At 40.1% G+C, this 24309-nt stretch overlaps 1 protein-coding gene across 1 annotated transcript; it reads right to left on the bottom strand.

The window, feature by feature from the left end:
• Window positions 1-11773: 11773 nt before the first annotated feature.
• Window positions 11774-16396, bottom strand: LOC123732144 (uncharacterized). The gene is made up of 5 exons (XM_082972091.1): window positions 15236-16396; window positions 12819-12920; window positions 12316-12654; window positions 12053-12195; window positions 11774-11921 (listed from the first exon to the last, which is right to left on the bottom strand). Exons 1-5 carry the CDS (start codon window positions 15375-15377, stop codon window positions 11814-11816), a joined length of 834 nt encoding a protein of 277 aa, XP_082828217.1. The 5' UTR covers window positions 15378-16396; the 3' UTR covers window positions 11774-11813.
• Between the last annotated feature and the right edge of the window lie 7913 nt (window positions 16397-24309).

The raw sequence follows: 24309 nt of genomic DNA, 5'->3' as shown, positions 1-24309 counted from the left end.
ACTGCTTTAGCATACTCCGCCAACCCTGATGTCCTTGCCGTGTCTGAATCCTGGCTTTGGAAGGTCACCAAAAATTCTGAAATTTCCATCCCCAACTACAACATTTTCCATCAAAATGAGAGGAGTTGCAATCTACTGCAGAGATGGCCTGCAATGTTCTATCATACTTTCCAGGTCTAAGCCCAAACAGTTCGAGCTTTTAATTAAAAAAATGAATCTCTCCAGAAATAAGTCTCTCACTGTTGCCGCCTGTTACAGACCCCCCTCAGCTCCCAGCTGCCCTGGACACCATATGTGAATTGATTGGCCCCCATCTATCTTCAGAGTTTGTTCTGTTAGGTGACCTAAACTGGGATATGCTTAACCTCTCTAGGGGGTTAAGCATATCACTGGCCAACATCCAGTGAAATTGCAGAGCGCCAAATTCAAAAACAGAAATACTCATTATAAGAATTCATAAAACATTCAAGTGTTATACATCGGTTTAAAGATTAACTTCTTGTTAATCAAACCACGGTGTCAGATTTCAAAAAGGCTTTACCGTGAAAGCATACCATGCGATTATCTGAGAACAGCGCCCAGCAGACAAATCATTAGTAACAGTTACCAGCCAAGTAGAGGAGTTACACAAGTCAGAAATAGCGATAAAATGAATCACTTACTTTTGATGATCTTCATATCGTTGCAACTCACAAGACTCCCATTTACTCAATAAATGTTCGTTTTGTTCGATAAAGTCTCTCTTTATATCCAAAAACCTCAGTTTTGTTCATGCGTTTTGTTCAGTAATCCACAGGCTCAAAGGCAGTCACAACAGCCAGACGAAAAATCAGAAAAGTATCAGTAAAGTTCGTAGAAACATGTCAAACGATGTTTATAATCAATCCTCAGGTTGTTTTTAGCCTAAATAATATATAACATTTAAACCGGACAATAACGTCAATATAAAAGGTAAACAAGAAAGGTGCGCTCTCGGTCTCGCGCATGAAAAATCTCTGAGATACTGAATGGTCCACTCATTCAGAGTGGTCTTACACTCTCATTTTTCAGGATGCAAGCCTGAAACTATTTCTAAAGACTGTTGACATCTAGTGGAAGCCATAGGAAGTGCAATTTGAGACCTAAGTCAATGGAATCTGTATAGGCATTCAATGGAAAACTACAACAACAAAAAATCCCACTTCCTGGATGTATTTTTCTCAGGTTTTCGCCTGTCATATCAGTTCTGTTATACTCACAGACATTATTTTAACAGTTTTGGAAACTTTAGAGTGTTTTCTATCCAAATCTACCAAGTTTACTTTGGCACGCTTTTCATCCGGAGGTGAAAACAGTGCCCCCTACCCTAGTGAGGTTAACACCCCGGCCGTCCTACAATTCAAGCTAGATGCCCTCAATCTCACACAAATTATCAAGGAACCCACCAGGTACAACCCTAAATCTGTAAACATGGGTACCCTCATAGATATTATCCTGACCAACTTGCCCTCCAAATACACCTCTGCTGTTTTCAATCAGGATCTCAGCGATCACTGCCTCATCGCCTGCATCCGTTATGGGTTTGCGGTCAAACGGCCACCCCTCATCACTGTCAAATGCTCCCTAGAACACTTCTGCGAGCAGGCCTTTCTAATCGACCTGGTATACATATTTGTCGCCAAACCCACTGGCTCCAGGTCATCTATAAGTCTTTGCTAGGCCGACTTCACTCAGCTCACTGGTCACCATAGCAACACCCACCCATAGCATGCGCTCCAGGAGGTATATCTCACTGGTCATCCCCAAAGCCAACACCTACTTTGGCTGCATTTCCTTCCAGTTCTCTGCTGCCAGTGACTTGAACGAATTGCAAAAATCGCTGAAGTTGGAGACATATATCTTCCTCACTAACTTTAAGCATCAGCTATCTGAGCAGCTTACCGATCGATGCAGCTGTACACAGCCCATCTGTAAATAGCCCATCCAACTGCCTACCTCATCCCCATGTTTTTATTTACTTTTTTGCTCTTTTGCACACCAGTATTTCTACTTGCACATCATCATCTGCACATCTATCACTCCAGTGTTCATTTGTTAAATTGTAATTACTTCGCTACTATGGCCTATTTATTGCCTTACCTCCGTACTCCATTTGCACACACTGTATATAGATTTTTCTATTGTGTTATTGACTGTACGCTTGTTTATTCCATGTGTAACTCTGTGTTGTTGTTTGTGTCGCACTGCTTTGCTTTATCTTGGCCAGGTCGCAGTTGTAAATGAGAACTTGTTCTCAACTGGCCTACCTGCTTAAATAAAGGTGAAAAACAAAATGTAATTAAAAATACATTTAAAAAATCATAACTTTATTGACAACACCCAAATGGATACTGTCATTAACTCGGTTCTTAATACTGTAGCAAACATTATATTAAGCAGGACATTCAAGCGAGCTTTACAATTATAATCCAAAGTAGTGTGAAATGCACTCATAAGCAACCTGGAAATGGAAGTTACTTCCCTGAGTTTTTCCCCCATTCACATTCAGAATACATTGTGAAAAACTTTAATCTTTGCTCACCATTTTTGCTCCAGGCAGATATAGTACATCCGTAACTATCGGTTTCCTCATTAGCAGGGAGGAGTTTCTACAACCAAATTGCATGTGCATCGCCCTCGTGCCGCAATTTTAGCAAACACAGAAAGGGGCCTATATTGGAGACCAAAAGTCGTCTGGCACACTGCTTAGAGTTTCAACAACATGAATAACTTATTTCTAGCCTACAATCATCGATGTTACTACTAATGTGAAAACAAGACAAAATATGACTATTCTTGCTCATTTTAAGACAATTGTCAAATAATTTTAACATTCATTACAGACGTCAATTGTTGTACAACATCATGGCTCCGCTGTTGGCATCACCTTTTACAGTGGATTACCGCTGTTGTGGGCCTTTAATCATCTGTCTGACTTTGTTGTTCACACAGGAGAGATATGGGACTATCGTGGATCCTCTGGGGAGCCTCAACAACATCATGATGCTGAAGAGGCAGAGAAGAGTCTCTCCAGATCAGAACACCGCAAGAAACACCTGCAGAGATCCACAGGGAAGAGAACTCACTGCTGCTCTGACTGTGGGAAGAGATTCACCACCTCATCAGGCATTAAAATTCATCAGAGAATCCACACAGGAGAGACATCTTATAGCTGTGGTCAATGTGGGAAGAGTTTTGTTCAATCTGGCCACCTGACATTACACCAGAGAACACACACAGGAGAGAAACCATATAGCTGTGGTCAATGTGGGAAGAGTTATGGTCGATCTGGAGAGCTGACAGTGCACCAGAGAATACACACAGGAGAGAAACCTTATAGCTGTGATCAATGTGGGAAGAGTTTTAGTAAGTCTGGCTCTCTGACTTTACACCAGAGAACACACACAGGAGAGAAACCTTTTAGCTGTGATCAGTGTGGGAAGAGTTTTGGTCGATCTGGAGAGCTGACAGTACACAAGAGAACACACACAGCCTTATAGCTGTGACCAGAGATAATCTGATAAAAGACCTCTGATCAAATATCAGAAAATACATGAAGGAGTTGTTAAATGATATCAATATATTTTAATGATGTCACAATGTAGAACCCTAAACGTTTGTCCCCTGTTCTATTGATTTCAACATGATATGGATATTAGCCTCAGGGGGAAAATCCAGGCTCTGAATTGGAGGATTACTATTTATGAGATTTAACAAAAAGTGACTAACAAAAAAAGAGCTGTGTTACATTTACAGCATTGGTGACCCACTTGAATCAAAATGTATCTGGCTGTTTTCTACAAGTTGTCCTCTAACCAGTGATGTACACATTATTCCCAGATTCCGTGTGGTTTTGGAGCTGTTAGTTTTTACAGGACGTGCAACCTCATCTCCTTCCTCTCACACAATTGATTTCAACATGATATCGATGAGTGATGACAAATAAGTGTTGTGTTCCTTTGTTTAGTGACCCCTACATTTAAATGCATCACTCCAAAATGTAGCTGACTGTCTTCTGCAGGTTGTCCTCTAACCAGTGAGGAAAAAGATATCTCCATTTCCATGTGTTTTTTTAGTTGTGCTAGTTTCAGGAGCAGGTTCAACCTGATTTCCCCCCAAATGGATATAAGATTTGTGTTTTGCGTTTAGCTAGTGCGTTGCCATGGATCAGAATTTATTTTGACTGCACGTTTTTCCGTATTGGAGATGAGTTTTGTTTGGGCTCGTTCCAAGGAGACGAGAGTTCTAGAAGCTAGTGAGTTTTAGGAAGACGAGTGTTCTAGAAGCTAGTGGGATTTAGGAAGACGAGAGTTCTAGAAGCTAGTGAGTTTTAGGATTCTATAGAAAGAAAAAGGAGAACAATAATACTATTGTATATTATTATTTAGAAATACGTGTTTTTTTCTTGTTTTTAATTGTTGACAGCCAGTAGACACCATGTTTATATTGGTGAAGGTGAAGCATTGTAGTTGATTATAATGTGAAATGGAAGTTGTAGAGATACTCTGAATGATTGGCTATGAAAAGCCAACTGACATTTACTCCTGAGGTACTTGTTGCACCCTCGACAACCACTGTGATTATTATTATTTGACCCTGCTGGTCATCTATGAACATTTAAACATCTTGGCCATGTTGTTATAATCTCCACCCTGCACAGCCAGAAGAGGACTGGCCACCCCTCATAGCCTGGTTCCTCTCTAGGTTTCTTCCTAGGTTTTGGCCTTTCTAGGGAGTTTTTCCTAGCCACCGTGCTTCTACACCTGCATTGTTTGTTGTTTGGGGTTTTAGGCTGGGTTTCTGTACAGTACTTTGAGATATCAGCTGATGTAAGAAGGGCTATATAAATAAATTTGATCTGAATTGATTGATTGTACAACTGAATGCATTCAACTGAAATGTGTCTTGGGTACATATTGGTGTCGCCTGGTTAGTCAGTATGTGTTACACCTGTGCTGGCTTGTCCATCTCGTTAGTGGGAAGGTGTTTCACCTGAGCTGGTCCAGGTTCTATTTAAGAGTGTCTGGCCCAGTGCTCCAGTTGTCTTGATACATGTGGAGAGTCAACACCTTTAGTTGCTCCACCTTTTTGGTTTACTTCCTGTCTTTAAGTTTGGTGTGGGATTTTCTTTTGTTTTCCTCTTCTTGGGCAGATTTAGTGGGTCTCATGGTGGGTGTCTTTTAGGTCCCAGTTGTTGTTACTAGTCAACTTCCAGTGGACACCCCCATAGTGTCTTTCAGAGCCCCTCCTAAAACCCCACCTGTTTAGTTGTGGTTGTTGTCAGTGACTCTTTGTTAGTTCCCTCTTCTATTTGAGCAACATTTGAGATTTTTCTTGGTGGGGAATGTAACAACAAACAAAGTAGTAAAACAAGCTGGTATTTTGGGTTGGATGTTGCATCCAATTAATATTTTAATCAATGGCATTTCCTTAGAATGCTCATTAGTCTTTCAGTTGTTAGTCTTCTGTTTGTTGTTTACTAAATATTTCTGTTTATTTTCATTTTTTTATTTTTTCCTGTGAAACCATTGTGTTGCATCCATGTCTGAAATGTGCTGTATAAATAAAGCTTGATTTGATTTCAACAAATTAACCCAATGACTGGCCAATCAACAGACTCTTGGTCCACCTTAGTATGAAAAACTGTATCAATCCCACTTTTCCAGCCTGCTGAAGGCGTGGTGGAGTGGTAAACACCACCCCCGGCTCTACCAGGGGCTTGAGGTGGTCTCCCACAGCTCTGCTTATGTCATGTTCTGTGGCCTTGCTGTTCCATTTATTGACTGTCCCTGCAACACAGAAATAAACACATTTAGTCATATTATATAAAACTCTCAAAGTAATGGATATGGAGCATCTATGGCCTCAGTTACACCTGGCACCTAAATGTGACTTCTGTCATCCGATCACTCCAAGCTGCATTAGGTTCAGATCTACCAGGATGGGCCTTTGACATAGTCTGGACGCAGTCAGACCACTGAATATGCATAAGCAATGTAAAGATATGCTGGGAAAAGTACATTTGACACAAATTACCTTCATAATAAATCAAATGTTGTTGGTCACATACAGGTGTTCAGCAGATGTTATTGCAGGTGTAGTGAAATGCTTGTCCTTCTAGTTCCCACAGTGCAGTAATATCTAACAAGTGATGTTTCTATATGATAACAATAGAGTAATATATTTAACGCCCCTCCCTCTGTCTGCCGTATTCTCTCTGCTCTTGGTTCCTTATTAGGATGCCGGTGGGCGGAGCTGGGAGGGTCGTCAGCTAAATGGGAAACACCTGGGCCCGGGTGTGTCCCAGGATAAATAGACCTCTTCCACAGTCATGAAGGGAGACTCTCTCCATGCAGACACCTTGTTGATTTTGGTTGTGTTATCTAATAAATATATATTTTTGATACTCCTTGTCTCCACATTGTCTCCCTTTTGTTGCGAACTCAGAGCTGGTTCATAACAGAATGGAATTAGGAATATATGGATAAGCAATGTCAGAGCAGCATAGACTGAGATACAGTTTATACATATGAGATGAGAAATGCAAGATATGTAAACATTATTAAAGTGACTAGTGTTCCATTTATTAAAGTGGCCAATGATGTCAAGTCTATATGTAGGCTGCAGCCTCTCTGTGCTATTTAACAGTCTGATGGCCTTGAGATAGAAGCTGTTTTTCAGTCTTTCGGTCCCAGCTTTGATGCACCTGTACTGATCTCGCCTTCTGAATGATAGCGGGGTGAACAGGCAGTGGCTCGGGTAATAACAAAGAACATGTATGTATGCCTGGGGGGAAATTCACTTTCATACAGCAATACCAGTGGACAATTTGCACTAAATAAACATAAATGGAACATATTCCCTTTTGCTGACGTGATGAACCACTAAGGGGACATAAATATTTAATCCCAAAACTTTCCCTTTGGTTTAACTGTTTAAGACGGTCCCCTTTTCTAATAGAGGCCGGGATGTGATCAATACCCACAGCTAGTAGGTGTAACCGATGTGAAATGGCTAGTTAGTTAGCGGTGGTGCGCGCTAATAGCATTTCAATCAGTGACGTCACTCGCTCTGAGACTTGAAGTAGGGTTTCCCCTTGCGTTGCAAGGGCCGCGGCTTTTGTGGCGCGATGGGTAACGTTGCTTCATGGGGTGTCAGTTGTTGATGTGTGCAAGGCTCCCTGGTTTGAGCCCGGGTTGGGGCGAAGAGATGGAGGCAGGGTTGCCTTGGTGTAAGGACTTATAGTGCCTTGCCATGGGGTAGTCGTCATTGCCTACCCGTATGGCGTACTTGTGTTCTGCTAGGCGGTCTTGAAGGCGTCTCTTTGTCCGTCCAATGTAGAACACCTTGCACTGTGGACATTCCAATCTATAGATGACATGAGTGGTTTTGCAGTTAATGAAATGCTTGACGTAATACTCCATTTTGGAAGCTGTATCAACAAAATACTTTTTCTGTGCAATATTTCTGCAGTGGTTATATTTAAAAGAGCCCTTGGGTTTGTGGTCAAGCCAAGTTTTTTGAGAGTCACCCGGAAGATAACTGTGTACTAATTTATCATTTAGGGTAGGACATCTTTTAAAGCTTATGACTGGTGGCTCAGGAAAGACTTGGTGTAGTAGAGTATCACTTTGGATAATTCCCCAATTATTTTGAATGATTATTTTAATGTTCTCTGCTTCAGTACTGTATTTTGTGGGTATTGATCACATTCCGGCCTCTATTAGAAAAGGGGACCGTCTTAAACAGTTAAACCAAAGGGAAAGTTTTGGGATTTACAAACTACAGGCCACTAAATACCCTGGTTTACATGAAGATATGGATTTACAAACTACAGGCCACTAAATACCCTGGTTTACATGAAGATATGGATTTACAAACTACAGGCCACTAAATACCCTGGTTTACATGAAGATATGGATTTACAAACTACAGGCCACTAAATACCCTGGTTTACATGAAGATATGGATTTACAAACTACAGGCCACTAAATACCCTGGTTTACATGAAGATATGGATTTACAAACTACAGGCCACTAAATACCCTGGTTTACATGAAGATATGGATTTACAAACTACAGGCCACTAAATACCCTGGTTTACATGAAGATATGGATTTACAAACTACAGGCCACTAAATACCCTGGTTTACATGAAGATATGGATTTACAAACTACAGGCCACTAAATACCCTGGTTTACATGAAGATATGGATTTACAAACTACAGGCCACTAAATACCCTGGTTTACATGAAGATATGGATTTACAAACTACAGGCCACTAAATACCCTGGTTTACATGAAGATATGGATTTACAAACTACAGGCCACTAAATACCCTGGTTTACATGAAGATATGGATTTACAAACTACAGGCCACTAAATACCCTGGTTTACATGAAGATATGGATTTACAAACTACAGGCCACTAAATACCCTGGTTTACATGAAGATATGGATTTACAAACTACAGGCCACTAAATACCCTGGTTTACATGAAGATATGGATTTACAAACTACAGGCCACTAAATACCCTGGTTTACATGAAGATATGGATTTACAAACTACAAGCCACTAAATACCCTGGTTTACATGAAGATATGGATTTACAAACTACAGGCCACTAAATACCCTGGTTTACATGAAGATATGGATTTACAAACTACAGGCCACTAAATACCCTGGTTTACATGAAGATATGGATTTACAAACTACAGGCCACTAAATACCCTGGTTTACATGAAGATATGGATTTACAAACTACAGGCCACTAAATACCCTGGTTTACATGAAGATATGGATTTACAAACTACAGGCCACTAAATACCCTGGTTTACATGAAGATATGGATTTACAAACTACAGGCCACTAAATACCCTGGTTTACATGAAGATATGGATTTACAAACTACAGGCCACTAAATACCCTGGTTTACATGAAGATATGGATTTACAAACTACAGGCCACTAAATACCCTGGTTTACATGAAGATATGGATTTACAAACTACAAGCCACTAAATACCCTGGTTTACATGAAGATATGGATTTACAAACTACAAGCCACTAAATACCCTGGTTTACATGAAGATATGGATTTCTCACCATTCCTGTAGGGTTGTGATAGGTCCATTTGCTGTCATCTAGTGGTCATTTTGCTCAATTGCCCTCAGCTATGTTTAGACTATTGTTGTTCATGTTTGGCTGTGTTCTAGTGTACTATGGAATATATTGCTTTCTTATTCTTGACACTTCTCCCGGTCATGTTTAAGGTTAGAACTACCTTTCTAAGTGTTCTGATACTTCTAGCTTGGAGTTGTATTTTTTTGATAACATAGCTACAGTATTTCACTTTTTAATGTGTATAGTATTGTTTACTAGGTGTGTCCAATCAATTTTAACCACTCCCTTCAAATTAGGGCTAATTGGAAAAGCTGTTCAAAGGAGGACATTGTATTATTTCTTTGTATTCCCTGACGAAGGCCATGCAGCCGAAACGCGTCAGATTTTTAAAACCTTGTTTCTATTGAACATGCCATACAAATAAAGGCATTTTAATCAATTATATGAAGAGTGCCTTGGTCCTCCTTTCTATTTTATACTGTACTCTGTATTTCACACAGTGAGTCTATGCAACCTATTATGTGTCAAGGGAAGCACATTTTACTCCTGAACGTGTTTAGGCTTGCCATAACAAAGGGGTTGAATACTTTCTGACTCAAGACATTTCAGATTTAAATCTTTTATTCATTTGTAAAAAAGAAAAGAAAAACATATTTCCACTTTGACATTATGAGTTATTGTGTGTAGGACAGTGACAGTAAAATCTCAATTTAATCGATTTAAAAATTCAAAATGTGGAAAAGGTCTAGGCAGTGAATACTTTCTGAAGGCCCTGTAGCTGGTATCATGACTTTCAGCATGACAATCAACATCATAACTAAAAGTGAGAAAGAACTATATCTCACAGATCCAGGAATGGTTAAATGAACACGGATAGTCATGCCATGGTCCTTGGTCTGATGAACTGTGAGTTAACAACACACAGTTCTCCACTCCACCACCATTAGGCTGTCCACTCCCCCAGTACCTGCAGGATGAACAATACAGTTAGACTGGATACTCTCTCAGAACCTAGAGTATGAACAATACAGTTAGACTGGATACTCTCTCAGAACCTAGAGTATGAACAATACAGTTAGACTGGATACTCTCTCAGAACCTAGAGTATGAACAATACAGTTAGACTGGATACTCTCTCAGAACCTAGAGTATGAACAACACAGTTAGACTGGATACTCTCTCAGGACCTAGAGTATGAACAATACAGTTAGACTGGATACTCTCTCAGAACCTAGAGTATGAACAATACAGTTAGACTGGATACTCTCTCAGGACCTAGAGTATGAACAATACAGTTAGACTGGATACTCTCTCAGAACCTAGAGTATGAACAATACAGTTAGACTGGATACTCTCTAAGAACCTAGAGTATGAACAATACAGTTAGACTGGATACTCTCTCAGGACCTAGAGTATGAACAATACAGAGCTAGACTGACCACTCTCTCAGAACCTAGAGTATGAACAATACAGTTAGACTGGATACTCTCTCAGGACCTAGAGTATGAACAATACAGTTAGACTGGATACTCTCTCAGGACCTAGAGTATGAACAATACAGTTAGACTGACCACTCTCTCAGAACCTAGAGTATGAACAATACAGTTAGACTGGATACTCTCTCAGAACCTAGAGTATGAACAATACAGTTAGACTGGATACTCTCTCAGGACCTAGAGTATGAACAATACAGTTAGACTGACCACTCTCTCAGAACCTAGAGTATGAACAACACAGTTAGACTGGATACTCTCTCAGAACCTAGAGTATGAACAATACAGTTAGACTGACCACTCTCTCAGAACCTAGAGTATGAACAATACAGTTAGACTGGATACTCTCTCAGAACCTAGAGTATGAACAATACAGTTAGACTGGATACTCTCTCAGAACCTAGAGTATGAACAATACAGTTAGACTGGATACTCTCTCAGGACCTAGAGTATGAACAATACAGTTAGACTGGATACTCTCTCAGAACCTAGAGTATGAACAATACAGTTAGACTGGATACTCTCTCAGGACCTAGAGTATGAACAATACAGTTAGACTGGATACTCTCTCAGAACCTAGAGTATGAACAATACAGTTAGACTGGATACTCTCTCAGAACCTAGAGTATGAACAATACAGTTAGACTGGATACTCTCTCAGAACCTAGAGTATGAACAATACAGTTAGACTGGATACTCTCTCAGAACCTAGAGTATGAACAATACAGTTAGACTGGATACTCTCTCAGAACCTAGAGTATGAACAATACAGTTAGACTGGATACTCTCTCAGAACCTAGAGTATGAACAATACAGTTAGACTGGATACTCTCTCAGAACCTAGAGTATGAACAATACAGTTAGACTGGATACTCTCTCAGAACCTAGAGTATGAACAATACAGTTAGACTGGATACTCTCTCAGAACCTAGAGTATGAACAATACAGAGCTAGACTGGATACTCTCTCAGAACCTAGAGTATGAACAACACAGTTAGACTGACCACTCTCTCAGAACCTAGAGTATGAACAATACAGTTAGACTGGATACTCTCTCAGAACCTAGAGTATGAACAATACAGTTAGACTGGATACTCTCTCAGAACCTAGAGTATGAACAACACACAGAATCAGTCCTACCCCTTACACGGTGGTCAGAGTTGTTAGAGCAGTAGTCTCTTACTTTGGGGTGGTCAGTGGGTTGCCGTCCACCCATTTCCAGGTCCCCTCAGTAACAGTGTCAGTCAGACCAATCCAGAAACCCTTGTTGAGGTGGAAGAGAAACTCCTGTTGGTGAGAAAGAGCTGATATTGTCAACTACTATAGACTACATGTGTTAAATACTGGAAGATACATTACTGACCAAGGGATGTTTGATCATAACCCCCCCGCCATATCTCTCTCTCTTTCTCTCTCACCTGTTCCTTATCACTGTTGATGATCACCAGGTCTGCTCCTCTCTCCAGACAGTCATCTTTGCTCTCCCCCCAGGTTTTAGTCTCAGTAGACAGGAAGTACCAACTGGATTCAAACTTCTTCCAGTCTTTAGGGCAGGTTTGTTCTACAAGACAAAAACATGAATTTCCATCTTATTATTCTGCACCTATTATTTTAGAATACAAACACAAGTTGACTGCATATTAGATATATGATGTTATGATCATTTATTTGGTAAACTCACTCAGATTAGAGAACTTTCTCATGAGATCATTTTTCTCTTTTTGTTGCTGGTCTCTCTCTTTAGTCAGAAGGCTGTAACTGGTCTGTAGCTGGTCTCTCTCTTTAGTCAGGGTGTTACTGCTGGTCTGTAGCTGGTCTCTCTCTTTAGTCAGAAGGCTGTAACTGGTCTGTAGCTGGTCTCTCTCTTTAGACAGAAGGCTGTAACTGATCTGTAGCTGGTCTCTCTCTTTAGTCAGAAGGCTGTAACTGGTCTGTAGCTGGTCTCTCTCTTTAGTCAGAAGGCTGTAACTGGCCTGTAGCTGGTCTCTCTCTGTTGAGTCGTGATGACCAATTACTCCATCTGTAAAAGGGAAAAGTTAATCAAACATGTAACTACCACACCATTGATGATTAAGGATGATTAAGGATGATTAAGTATGATTAAGGTTGATTAAGGATGATTAAGGATGATTAAGGATGATTAAGTATTCTACTTAAGTCTCAGTGACAAAATACTAAACTTACAGTAGACAGACAGGCCTATGATCCCAGTCAGTAGGAGAACACACAGCAGCCCCAGACACACTGCAGCTACTCCAGAGGGTCTCTTCCACCACTGGAAATGTACTGAATCACAAATTATTAAAGTATGGTATTTGGTAATGTGTTTTACTGTATCATCCACGATTGGGACAAATAAATAAAATAAAATTGTATTTGTCACATGCGCCGTATCCAACAGGTGTTTTAACCTGTTGGGGCTACAGGTTAGCAATGAACCCCGAGACGGGATTGCTAACAAGGCTGGAAATTCAAAACATCAAAAATCTAATAATTTCAATTTCTCAAACAAGCAACTATTTTACACCATTTAAAAGATAAACATCTCCTTATTCCAACCACATTGTTCGATTTTCAAAGAGGCTTTACGGCAAAAGCATAAAGTTAGATTATGTTAGGACAGTACATAGCCACAAAAGTACAAACATCCATTTTCAATTCAAGGTCACCAAAAGCAGAAACCAGCTAAAATTATGCACTAACCTTTGGCAATCTCCATCAGATGACACTCCTAGGACATTATGTTATACAATACATGCATTTTTTGTTCCATCAAGTTCATATTTATATCCAAAAACAGCATTTTACAGTAGCGTGAAATTCAGATTTTTTTCTTCTCTGAAGTGCTTCCGGTGAACAACGTTACAATTTACAAAATTACTATTCGAAAACATTGGTAAATTATAATATTGTGATTCAAATAATAATAGTTTATCATTTCGTAAATGCTACTGTATTGCCAGATTTCAAAATAACTTTACTGGGAAATCACAAGTTGCAATAAACCGGGTGCTGTGCTAAGAACAATAGGCTAGGCTATATAGGTTAGCATCATCTTGTAACCAGCTAATATCAATAATACTATCGTCAATAATCCCTTACCTTTGATTATCTTCATCCATTGGCACTTCCAGGAATCCCAGGTCCACTACAAATGTGGTTTCTTTTGACAAAGTTCATAATTGATGTCCAAATAACTCCAAGTTGTTCCATGTTGTTAGCGCTTCGGTGGCTACTCAAAAGTAGTGCGGGCGGGGGGTGGGAAGTCACGGCGAAAAGTTAAAAAAGTTAAAAAAAATAATCTATTTACGTTCGTTCAAACATGTCAAACGTTGTTTAGCATCAATCTTTAGAGCCATTTTTAACGTGAAACATCAGTAATGTTTCAACACGACCGCTCCTGTGTCTAGAAAAACATCTTTGAAAATTGTCTCGAGTTACATGATTGAGCAGGTGCAGGCAATAATGGAAGTGACGACATCCCAGGGAGGTCAACTTCCCTTCCTTGTCATCCGGTCTCTGTTGATCATAGACGCTTCAAACAACTTTATAAAGATCGCTGACATCTAGTGGAAGCCGTAGGAGTTGCGAAATGAATCCTTTCTCACTGTGGTATCTATTAAACAATGATTAAAAAAAATAGTACAGCCACAAAATTCTTTTTTTATCTCAGGTTTTCTCAGGTTTTTGCCTGCCATATGAGTTTTGTTATACTTACAGACACCATTCAAACAGTTTTAGAAAATTCAGAGTGTTTTCTATCCAAATCTGGTAATAATATGCATATCCTAGCTTCTGAGTTGGTGTAGGTGGCAGTTAAAAATGGGCACATATTTTTTTCAAAATTCTCAATACTGCCCCCGTAGCCCATTAAGAAAAATACAAAAAAATGAAAATAAATAAAAGTAACAAATAATTAAAGAGCAGCAGTAAAATACCAATAGCAGGGCTTTATACAGGGAGTACCGGTACAGAGTCAGTGTGCGGGAGCACTGGTGTCGAGGTAATTGAGGTAATATGTACATGTAGGTAGAGTTATTAAAGTTACTATGCATAGATAATAAACAGAGTAGCAGCAGGGTAAAAGAGGGGGGGGACAATGCAAATAGTCTGGGTAGCCATTTGATTAGATGTTCAGGAGTCTTATGGCTTGGGGGTAGAAACTGTTTATAAGCCTCTTGGACCTAGACTTAGGCACTCTGTTACTGCTTGCCATGCGATAACAGAGAGAACAGTCTATGACTAGGGTGGCTGGAGTCTTTGACAATGTTTAAAACATGTTGGGATTACAGACAGACAGTGAGAGGTTGAAAATGTAAGTGAAGACACTTGCAAGTTGGTCAGCACATGCTCAGAGTACACGTCCTGGTAATCCGTCTGGCCCTGCGGCCTTGTGAATGTTGACCTGTCTAAAGGTCTTACTCACGTCGGCTACGGAGAGCGTGATCACACAGTCGTCCAGAACAAAGCCATATTGCTACATGGCAATCTCACCTGTTTAGTGTGTGTGTGTGTGTGTGTGTGTGTGTGTGTGTGTGTGTGTGTGTGTGTGTGTGTGTGTGTGTGTGTGTGTGTGTGTGTGTGTGTGTGTGTAATCTTACCTGAATCAACAACTCCATCTCTTGAACTGGGCTTGAAGGCTCTTACATTGGAATATAATTGGTCATCAATCTCTGTGTTCTTCATTGCATCAAGCTCATCGTCTTCAAATCCATCTGAGTTTTCATAGACTCCCTCTGACATCTTAACACACTTGTGGTGAAATACAGTAACTTCTAACCTCAACTCTAATATACGTCTATAGCTGTGTCTTCTCCCCGCAAAGTCCTGCGTCTGTGTGACTTTAGGTAGTGAAACTCTTTATCAGTCAACCACAGTGAAGGGGAAATTGTGAAATTAGCACAACCCTGGCCACTACGTGACTCCCACCAGCCTTAGTGTGATAATATAATACATGATATGACTCCCACCAGCCTTAGTGTGATAATATAATACATGATATGACTCCCACCAGCCTTAGTGTGATAATATACTACATGATATGACTCCCACCAGCATTAGTGTGATAATATAATACATGATATGACTCCCACCAGCCTTAGTGTGATTATATAATACATGATATGACTCCCACCAGCCTTAGTGTGATAATATAATACATGATATGACTCCCACCACCCTTAGTTTGATTATACATTGCTCAAAAAAATAAAGGGAACACTAAAATAACACATCCTAGATCTTAATGAATGAAATAATCTTATGAAATACTTTTTTCTTTACATAGTTGAATGTGCTGACAACAAAATCACACAATAATAATTTATTGAAATCCAATTTATCAACCCATGGAGGTCTGGATTTGGAGTCACACTCAAAATTAAAGTGGAAAAACACACTACAGGCTGATCCAACTTTGATGTAATGTCCTTAAAACAAGTCAAAATGAGGCTCAGTAGTGTGTGTGGCCTCCACGTGCCTGTATGACCTCCCTACAACGCCTGGACATGCTCCTGATGAGGTGGCGGATGGTCTCCTGAGGGATCTCCTCCCAGACCTGGACTAAAGCATCCGCCAACTCCTGGACAGTCTGTGGTGCAACGTGGCGTTGGTGGATGGAGTGAGACATGATGTCCCAGAGGTGCTCAATTGGATTCAGGTCTGGGGAACGGGCGGGCCAGTCCATAGCATCAATGCCTTCCTCTTGCAGGAACTGCTGACACACTCCAGCCACATGAGGTCTAGCATTGTCTTGCATTAGGAGGAACCCAGGGCCAACCGTACCAGCATATGGTCTCACAAGGGATCTGAGGATCTCATTTCGGTACCTAACGCAGTCAGGCTACCTCTGGCGAGCACATGGAGAGCTGTGCGGCCCCCCAAAGAAATGCCACCCCACACCATGACTGACCCACCGCCAAACCGGTCATGCTGGAGGATGTTGCAGGCAGCAGAACGTTCTCCACGGCGTCTCCAGACTCTGTCACGTCTGTCACATGTGCTCAGTGTTAACCTGTTGGGGGTAGGGGGCAGTATTTACACGGCCGGATAAAAAACGTACCCGATTTAACCTCTTACATCTAGACGTTCCGCTAGCGGAACACCTGCTCCAATATCCAATGATAGGCGTGGCGCGAATTACAAATTTCTCAAAAATACAAAAACTTCAATTTTTCAAACATATGACTATTTTACAGCATTTTAAAGACAAGACTCTCCTTTATCTAACCACACTGTCCGATTTCAAAAAGGCTTTACAGCGAAAGCAAAACATTAGATTATGTCAGCAGAGTACCCAGCTGGTGAGTGCTAAACTTGCTGGGTGTCTAAATAGCTAGCCCTGTGATGCCGGGATATGTACTTAGAATATTGCAAAATGTGCTTTCACCAAAAAGCTATTTTAAAATCGGACATATCGAGTGCATAGAGGAGTTCTGTATCTATAATTCTTAAAATAATTGTTATGCTTTTTGTGAACGTTTATCGTGAGTAATTTAGTAAATGTTTAGTAAATTCACCGGAACTATGCTAGTTCTGAACGTCACATGCTAATGTTAAAAGCTGGTTTTTGATATAAATATGAACTTGATTGAACAAAACATGCATGTATTGTATAACATAATGTCCTAGGTGTGTCATCTGATGAAGATCATCAAAGGTTAGTGCTGCATTTAGCTGTCTTCTGTGTTTTTGTGACATTATATGCTAGCTTGAAAAATGGGTGTCTGATTATTTCTGGCTGGGTACTCTGCTGACATAATCTAATGTTTTGCTTTCGTTGTAAAGCCTTTTTGAAATCGGACAGTGTGGTTAGATTAACCTGTTAGGGCTAGGGGGCAGCATTTGCACGTCTGGATAAAAAAATGTACCCGATTTAATCTGGTTACTAATCCTACCCAGTAACTAGAATATGCATATACTTATTATATATGGATAGAAAACACTCTAAAGTTTCTAAAACTGTTTGAATGGTGTCTGTGAGTATAACAGAACTCATTTGGCAGGCAAAACCCTGAGACATTTTCTGACAGGAAGTGGATACCTGATGTGTTGTATTACCTTTAAACCTATCCCATTGAAAAACACAGGGGCTGAGGAATATTTTGGCACTTCCTATTGCTTCCACTAGATGTCACCAGCCTTTACAAAGTGTTTTGAGTCTTCTGGAGGGAGATCTGACCGAACAAGAGCCATGGAACGATGATGTCCCATTAGACACCTGGCGCGCGAGTTCATGTTGGGTACCCTCGTTCCAATACGTTATAAAAGAGTATGCATTCGTCCACCTTGAATATTATTCATGTTCTGGTTAAAAAAGGCCCTAATGATTTATGCTATACAACGTTTGACATGTTTGAACGAACGTAAATATATTTTTTCCCCTCGTTCATGACGAGAAGTCCGGCTGGCTTAGATCATGTGCTAACAAGACGGAGATTTTTGGACATAAATGATGAGCTTTTTTGAACAAAACTACATTCGTTATGGACCTGTGATACCTGGAAGTGACATCTGATGAAGAGAATCAAAGGTAATGGATTATTTACATAGTATTTTCGATTTTAGATCTCCCCAACATGACGTCTAGTCTGTATCGCAACGCGTATTTTTCTGGGCGCAGTGCTCAGATTATTGCAAAGTGTGATTTCCCAGTAAGGTTATTTTTAAATGTGGCAAGTTGATTGCGTTCAAGAGATGTAAATCTATAATTCTTTAAATGACAATATAATATTTTACCAATGTTTTCTAATTTTAATTATTTAATTTGTGACGCTGACTTGACTGCCGGTTATTGGAGGGAAACGATTTCCTCAACATCAATGCCATAGTAAAACGCTGTTTTTGGATATAAATATGAACTTGATAGAACTAAAAATGCATGCATTGTCTAACATAATGTCCTAGGAGTGTCATCTGATGGAGATTGTAAAAGGTTAGTGCATCATTTTAGCTGGTTTTATGGTTTTGGTGACCCTGTCTTTGACTTGACAAAACATTACACACAACTCTTGTAAATGTACTGTCCTAACATACTCTAAATTTATGCTTTCGCCGTAAAACCTTTTTGAAATCGTAAAACGTGGTTAGATTAAGGAGATGTTTATCTTTCAAAGGGTGTAAAATAGTTGTATGTTTGAAAAATTTGAATTTTGACATTTATTTGGATTCAAATTTGCCGCTCTTGAAATGCACCTGCTGTTGATGGAGTGCACCACGGGTGGCACGCTAGCGTCCCACCTAGCCCATAGAGGTTAACGAGAGTCTTGTCTTTAAAATGGTGTAAAATAGTCATATGTTTGAGAAATTGAAGTAATAGCATTTCTAAGGTATTTGAAAATCGCGCCACGGGATTACACTGGCTGTTGCGTAGGTGGGACGATTTCGTCCCGCCTAGCCCAGAGAGGTTAAGTAGGGGAGGTTCATAGATTTGAAGTACAGTGAAATTATCATCATTATTAGGTTTTGTTTGTAGTCAACTTATGGGTTTCTGAATCGGTGTAGTTTAATGAAATGCTTTTTTTGGGGAAAAAGAGCGCTTCATTGTCTCTCTGTGGAATGTTTCCTAGAAGCCACGATTCCTTAAAGGGGTATACACACATATGGAATCTTAGAAGTTACACACACACATGGAATCATTGAAGTTTTATTTTCTGAGTTTTAATTAAATATGTGATAAGGGAATGGTCTGGGAACCTGGGATCCAACATGTATAAAATGTCTGATGGTTTTTCTTTAATTTGTCTAATATAATAAGAAACACCGTTTTGAAAGGGTGGTATGACTTTTGACCTCTATCATGGCACCCCTTTGTGGTCTGATCAGCCTCATGGGAGGGCCATTTGGATGATGAATTTAACGGCATTTGTAATACTGGTTTTAAGGAAATTTGTATAACTGATAATGATGATGGAGTTTAAAGTTCTTAGACACATTGGTAATTTGAACCAATGAGAAGACAGAATGACGATAAGGGTACAATAATGTTTCTTTGTGGAGTAGTTCAGATTAGTGAATTTGATCTGATTATGTTATTTGAATATCTTTTGACCAGTAGTGGTATTTTTATACATTATAAAGCTAAGTTTAGCTGTGGTTGGATGCAGTGTAAGGAATTTAACACAACAAGGTTGTGAAATTGCCATAATATTATTATTATATTTAGCCAGAATAAGCGTAATAACGGTAGACTTAGGTTAAGTATATAGGATATATTCTAAGCCAACAGGACAGGGATATATGACATCTGTGGTGATCATGAAGAGTATGGAGATACATTTAAGTAGCTATGGTATCATCTCAGGGATTACTATTATAAGACATGTGGATTTTTCTAAAATACATGAGAGCCTTGTGTCAAAAGGGTGGGCCAGGAGGAGAGCAAGATAGAGAGCAGAAGGTAAGATTCCCATAATAAGTCAGGATTGAGAGAAGATAGAAGTGATACAGAATTGTTAGATAACAGTTACTGAGTGGAGAGCAGCATAGTTAAGTTTTAGGCAGGTAAAAATGAAAACTGAATTGTAGAAGTGAGAACTTAACCTGGGGTCCACTTAGGCGTGGGGCCCGATTAATGTCAGGATGATTTGTTTTTAACTTAGGAACAGGAAGAAGAGTTAAAAGCGGTACCCTCCGTGTTAGGGTCCCAAGGACCCATTGATGTGGGGTTAATTAAAGGAGTTATTTTAGTGTAAGTAGTCCTGAAGTCAAATTATAGATTTTATTAAAATACCTTATTAGTAATTTAGGAAAATTTGAGCCCCGAGGGAAGCTAAATTTTGATTTATGGAAATAATATTTTACGAATCCTTCTCAGGAGGGCTGTAAGGCAGACTGTTAGTATTCTTAGCAGAACAAGGTCATAAAGTCAGCAAGAGGAAGTTGCAACTCTGGCAGGAGGAAGTTATCTATTTGGGGCACACTATAACTCAAGAAGGGAGAACACTTAATTCTACCAGAAAGACAGCCATCCTAGAAGCACCTAAACCACTCAATAAGAAACAAATGATGAGTTTTCTTGGAATTATTAACTATTGCAGTGCGTGGATACCCCATTTTGCATTACATACAGGGAAGCTTAGTGAGTTGATATATGGTAAAGCTATGGCAGCAAAAGATAAGATCAAGTGGACAGATGAGGCTGAAAATCAGTTTGTAAACATTAAAAAGTTATTAACATCTAGCTCAGTACTGGCGTTTCCCAGATATGATCGCCCCTTTACCCAGAAAGTAGACTGTAGGGAGGGGTTCATGACATCAGTGATGAGGGTTTGGAGCGGGTAGACGCACTTCGCTTCGCTCCACAGGTAATATTACATTTCATTACATTACAACGGTTTGATTTGTTTGATCTGAGCAATTTTTTCTTAGCTAGCTACATAGCCGTCTTTGTATCAAAGATAATTGTGTAGTTTAGAGTAATTATCGAGGTTAGCTAGCCAGCCAGCTGTTTTCGTCCTCCTAACTTAGTCAACACTGCTAGCTAGCCAACTAGCCAACTTCTACCGACTAGCAGCACTGTAGAAACTATTACATTACAACGGAATGACTTAGTCAACTTAGTCAACACTGCTAGCTAGCCAACTAGCCAACTTCTACCAACTAGCAGCACTGTAGAAACTATTACATTACAACGGAACGACTTGATTAGTGTAGTGCTAGCTAGCTACATAGCTGTCTTTGCTGTATTTGTATCTAAGATAATTGTGTAGTTTAGAGTAATTTATCGAGGTTAGCTAGCCAGCCGCGCCGCGACGCCGTTGTCCAGACTCCAGACTTAGTCAACACACCTAGTCATCATCAAACCCACTGCTAGCTAGCCAACCTTTACTGACTAGCAGCACTGTAGAAACTAATACACTACAACGGAACGATTTGACTAGTGCAGTGTTAGTTGTCTTTGTCATAGTTTGATAACTGTGTAGATTAGAGTAATTATCGAGGTTAGCTAGCCAGCTATTTTCGTCCCCCGCGACGCCATTTTTCCAAACCTAGCCAACTATTACCGACGAGCAGCATTGTAGAACTAAATACATTACAAAGGAACATCTTGATTAGTGCAATGTTAGCTAGCTACATAGTTGCTTTTGTATCATGATAAGGTGTTGTACTGAAACTATCGAGGTTACCTAGCCAGCTACACGTTCCAACAAAGTCAACAACGCAGCCACTGCTAGCTAGCCTACTTCACCAGCCAGCAGTACTGTATCATCTTCGTCATTTTAGTCAATAAAATTTTTGCAACTTAAGCTTAACTTTCTGAACATTCGAGAAGTGTAGTCCACTTGTCATTCCAATCTCCTTTGCATTAGCATAGCCTCTTCTGTAGCCTGTCAACTATGTGTCTGTCTATCCCTGTTCTCTCCCCTCTGCACAGGCCACACAAACGCTTCACACCGCGTGGCCGCTGACACTCTAACCTGGTGGTCCCAGCGCGCACGACCCACGTGGAGTTCCAGGTCTCCGGCAGCCTCTGGAACTGCCGGTCTGCGGCCAACAAGGCAGAGTTCATCTCAGCCTATGCTACCCTCCAGCACCTCGACTTCTTGGCACTGACGGAAACATGGATTACCACAGATAACACTGCTACTCCTACTGCTCTCTCCTCGTCTGCCCACGTGTTCTCGCATACCCCGAGAGCATCTGGCCAGCGGGGTGGTGGCACTGGAATCCTCATCTCTCCCAAGTGGACATTCTCTCTTTCTCCCCTGACCCATCTGTCTATCTCCTCATTTGAATTCCATGCTGTCACAGTTACCAGCCCTTTCAAGCTTAACCTCTATGGGCTAGGCGGGACGAATTCGTCCCACCTACGTAACAGCCACTTGAAGCCTGTGGCGCGATTTTCAAAACCTTAAAAATCCTATTACTTCAATTTCTCAAACATATGACTATTTTACAGCTATTTAAAGACAAGACTCTCATTAATCTAACCACACTGTCCGATTTCAAAAGGGCTTTACAACGAAAGCAAAACATTAGATTATGTCAGCAGAGTACCAAGCCAGAAATAATCAGACACCCATTTTTCAAGCTAGCATATAATGTCACAAAAACCCAGAAGACAGCTAAATGCAACACTAACCTTTGATGATCTTCATCAGATGACAACCCTAGGACATTATGTTATACAATACATGCATGTTTTGTTCAATCAAGTTCATATTTATATCAAAAAACAGCTTTTTACATTAGCATGTGACGTTCAGAACTAGCATACCCCCCGCAAACTTCCGGGGAATTCGCTAACATTTTACTAAATTACTCACGATAAACGTTCACAAAAAGCATAACAATTATTTTAAGAATTATAGATACAGACCTCCTCTATGCACTCGATATGTCCGATTTTAAAATAGCTTTTTGGTGAAAGCACATTTTGCAATATTCTAAGTACATAGCCCAGGCATCACGGGCTAGCTATTTAGACACCCGGCAAGTTTAGCACTCACCATAATCATATTTACTATTATAAAAGTTTGATTACCTTTTGTTGTCTTCGTCAGAATGCACTCCCAGGACTGCTACTTCAATAACAAATGTTGGTTTGGTCCAAAATAATCCATCGTTATATCCGAATAGCGGCGTTTTGTTTGTGCATTCCAGACACTATCCGAAATGGTAAAGAAGGGTTGTGCGCATGGCGCAATTCGTGACAAAAAAATTCTAAATATTCCATTACCGTACTTCGAAGCATGTCAACCGCTGTTTAAAATCCATTTTTATGCCATTTTTCTCGTAGAAAAGTGATAATATTCCGACCGGGAATCTCCTTTTCGGCAAACAGAGGAAAAAATCACAAAGACGGGGGCGGTCAGGTCACGCGCCTAAGCCCAGAGTACCTTGATTGGCCACTTGAGAAAGGCGATAATGTGTTTCAGCCTGGGGCTGGGATGACGACATTCAGGTTTTTCCCGGGCTCTGAGCGCCTATGGACGACGTAGGAAGTGTCACGTTAGAGCAGAGATCCTTAGTAAAAGATAGAGATGGCAAAGAAGTTCCGGAAATGGTCAGACAGGCCACTTCCTGTCAGAAAATGTCTCAGGGTTTTGCCTGCCAAATGAGTTCTGTTATACTCACAGACACCATTCAAACAGTTTTAGAAACTTTAGAGTGTTTTCTATCCATATATAATAAGTATATGCATATTCTAGTTACTGGGTAGGATTAGTAACCAGATTAAATCGGGTACATTTTTTTATCCAGACGTGCAAATGCTGCCCCCTAGCCCTAACAGGTTAAAAGAGGAAGTAAACATAGACACATCTATATTAAAATTGTCAGTCTAGAGCACCAGTGAAAGGGATTTCGAAATGGAAGAAGTTAGGAGCAATTTATATAAGGACGGTATTTGGTATCATGATAAGTTACCAATACTACCTAAGTCATTGTTTAGAGATGCGGCAAGATCGACACATGGGCAGAGCCATGTGTCAACAGGGGGATAGTAGAGCATGTTCGGAAACACTTTGTGGCCTATTGGAAAACGAACTACTTAAAAAAACATTTTTTATAATAGATAAGTATATTAAATGGGAAGAAGTGGTCCCAACTTACTGGGTGGACACGATTAGGGTAGTTGGTTTACTAGGATCTATCTCTTTAAATAATGGATTACATTTTAGCTGATCAGGTAAACCATATAGAATGCCAGAGTTAGGGAGGCCAGAACAGGTAG

This window comes from Salmo salar, unplaced genomic scaffold, assembly GCF_965601325.2.
Source record: "Salmo salar unplaced genomic scaffold, fSalSal1 ptg000566l, whole genome shotgun sequence".
NCBI lineage: Eukaryota > Metazoa > Chordata > Actinopteri > Salmoniformes > Salmonidae > Salmo > Salmo salar.
This window is presented reverse-complemented; position numbering and strand designations above follow the sequence as displayed.

Bases quoted from the DNA above. Each gene is read 5' to 3' on its own strand.
- LOC123732144 (XM_082972091.1), bottom strand. From the start codon at position 15,377: ATGTCAGAGGGAGTCTATGAAAACTCAGATGGATTTGAAGACGATGAG. The intron at 12,655-12,818 runs GTAAGTTTAGTA...TCCCTTTTACAG, and splicing joins CATAGGCCTGTCTGTCTACT to ATGGAGTAATTGGTCATCAC. The intron at 11,922-12,052 runs GTGAGAGAGAAA...TCTCACCAACAG, and splicing joins TCAACAGTGATAAGGAACAG to GAGTTTCTCTTCCACCTCAA.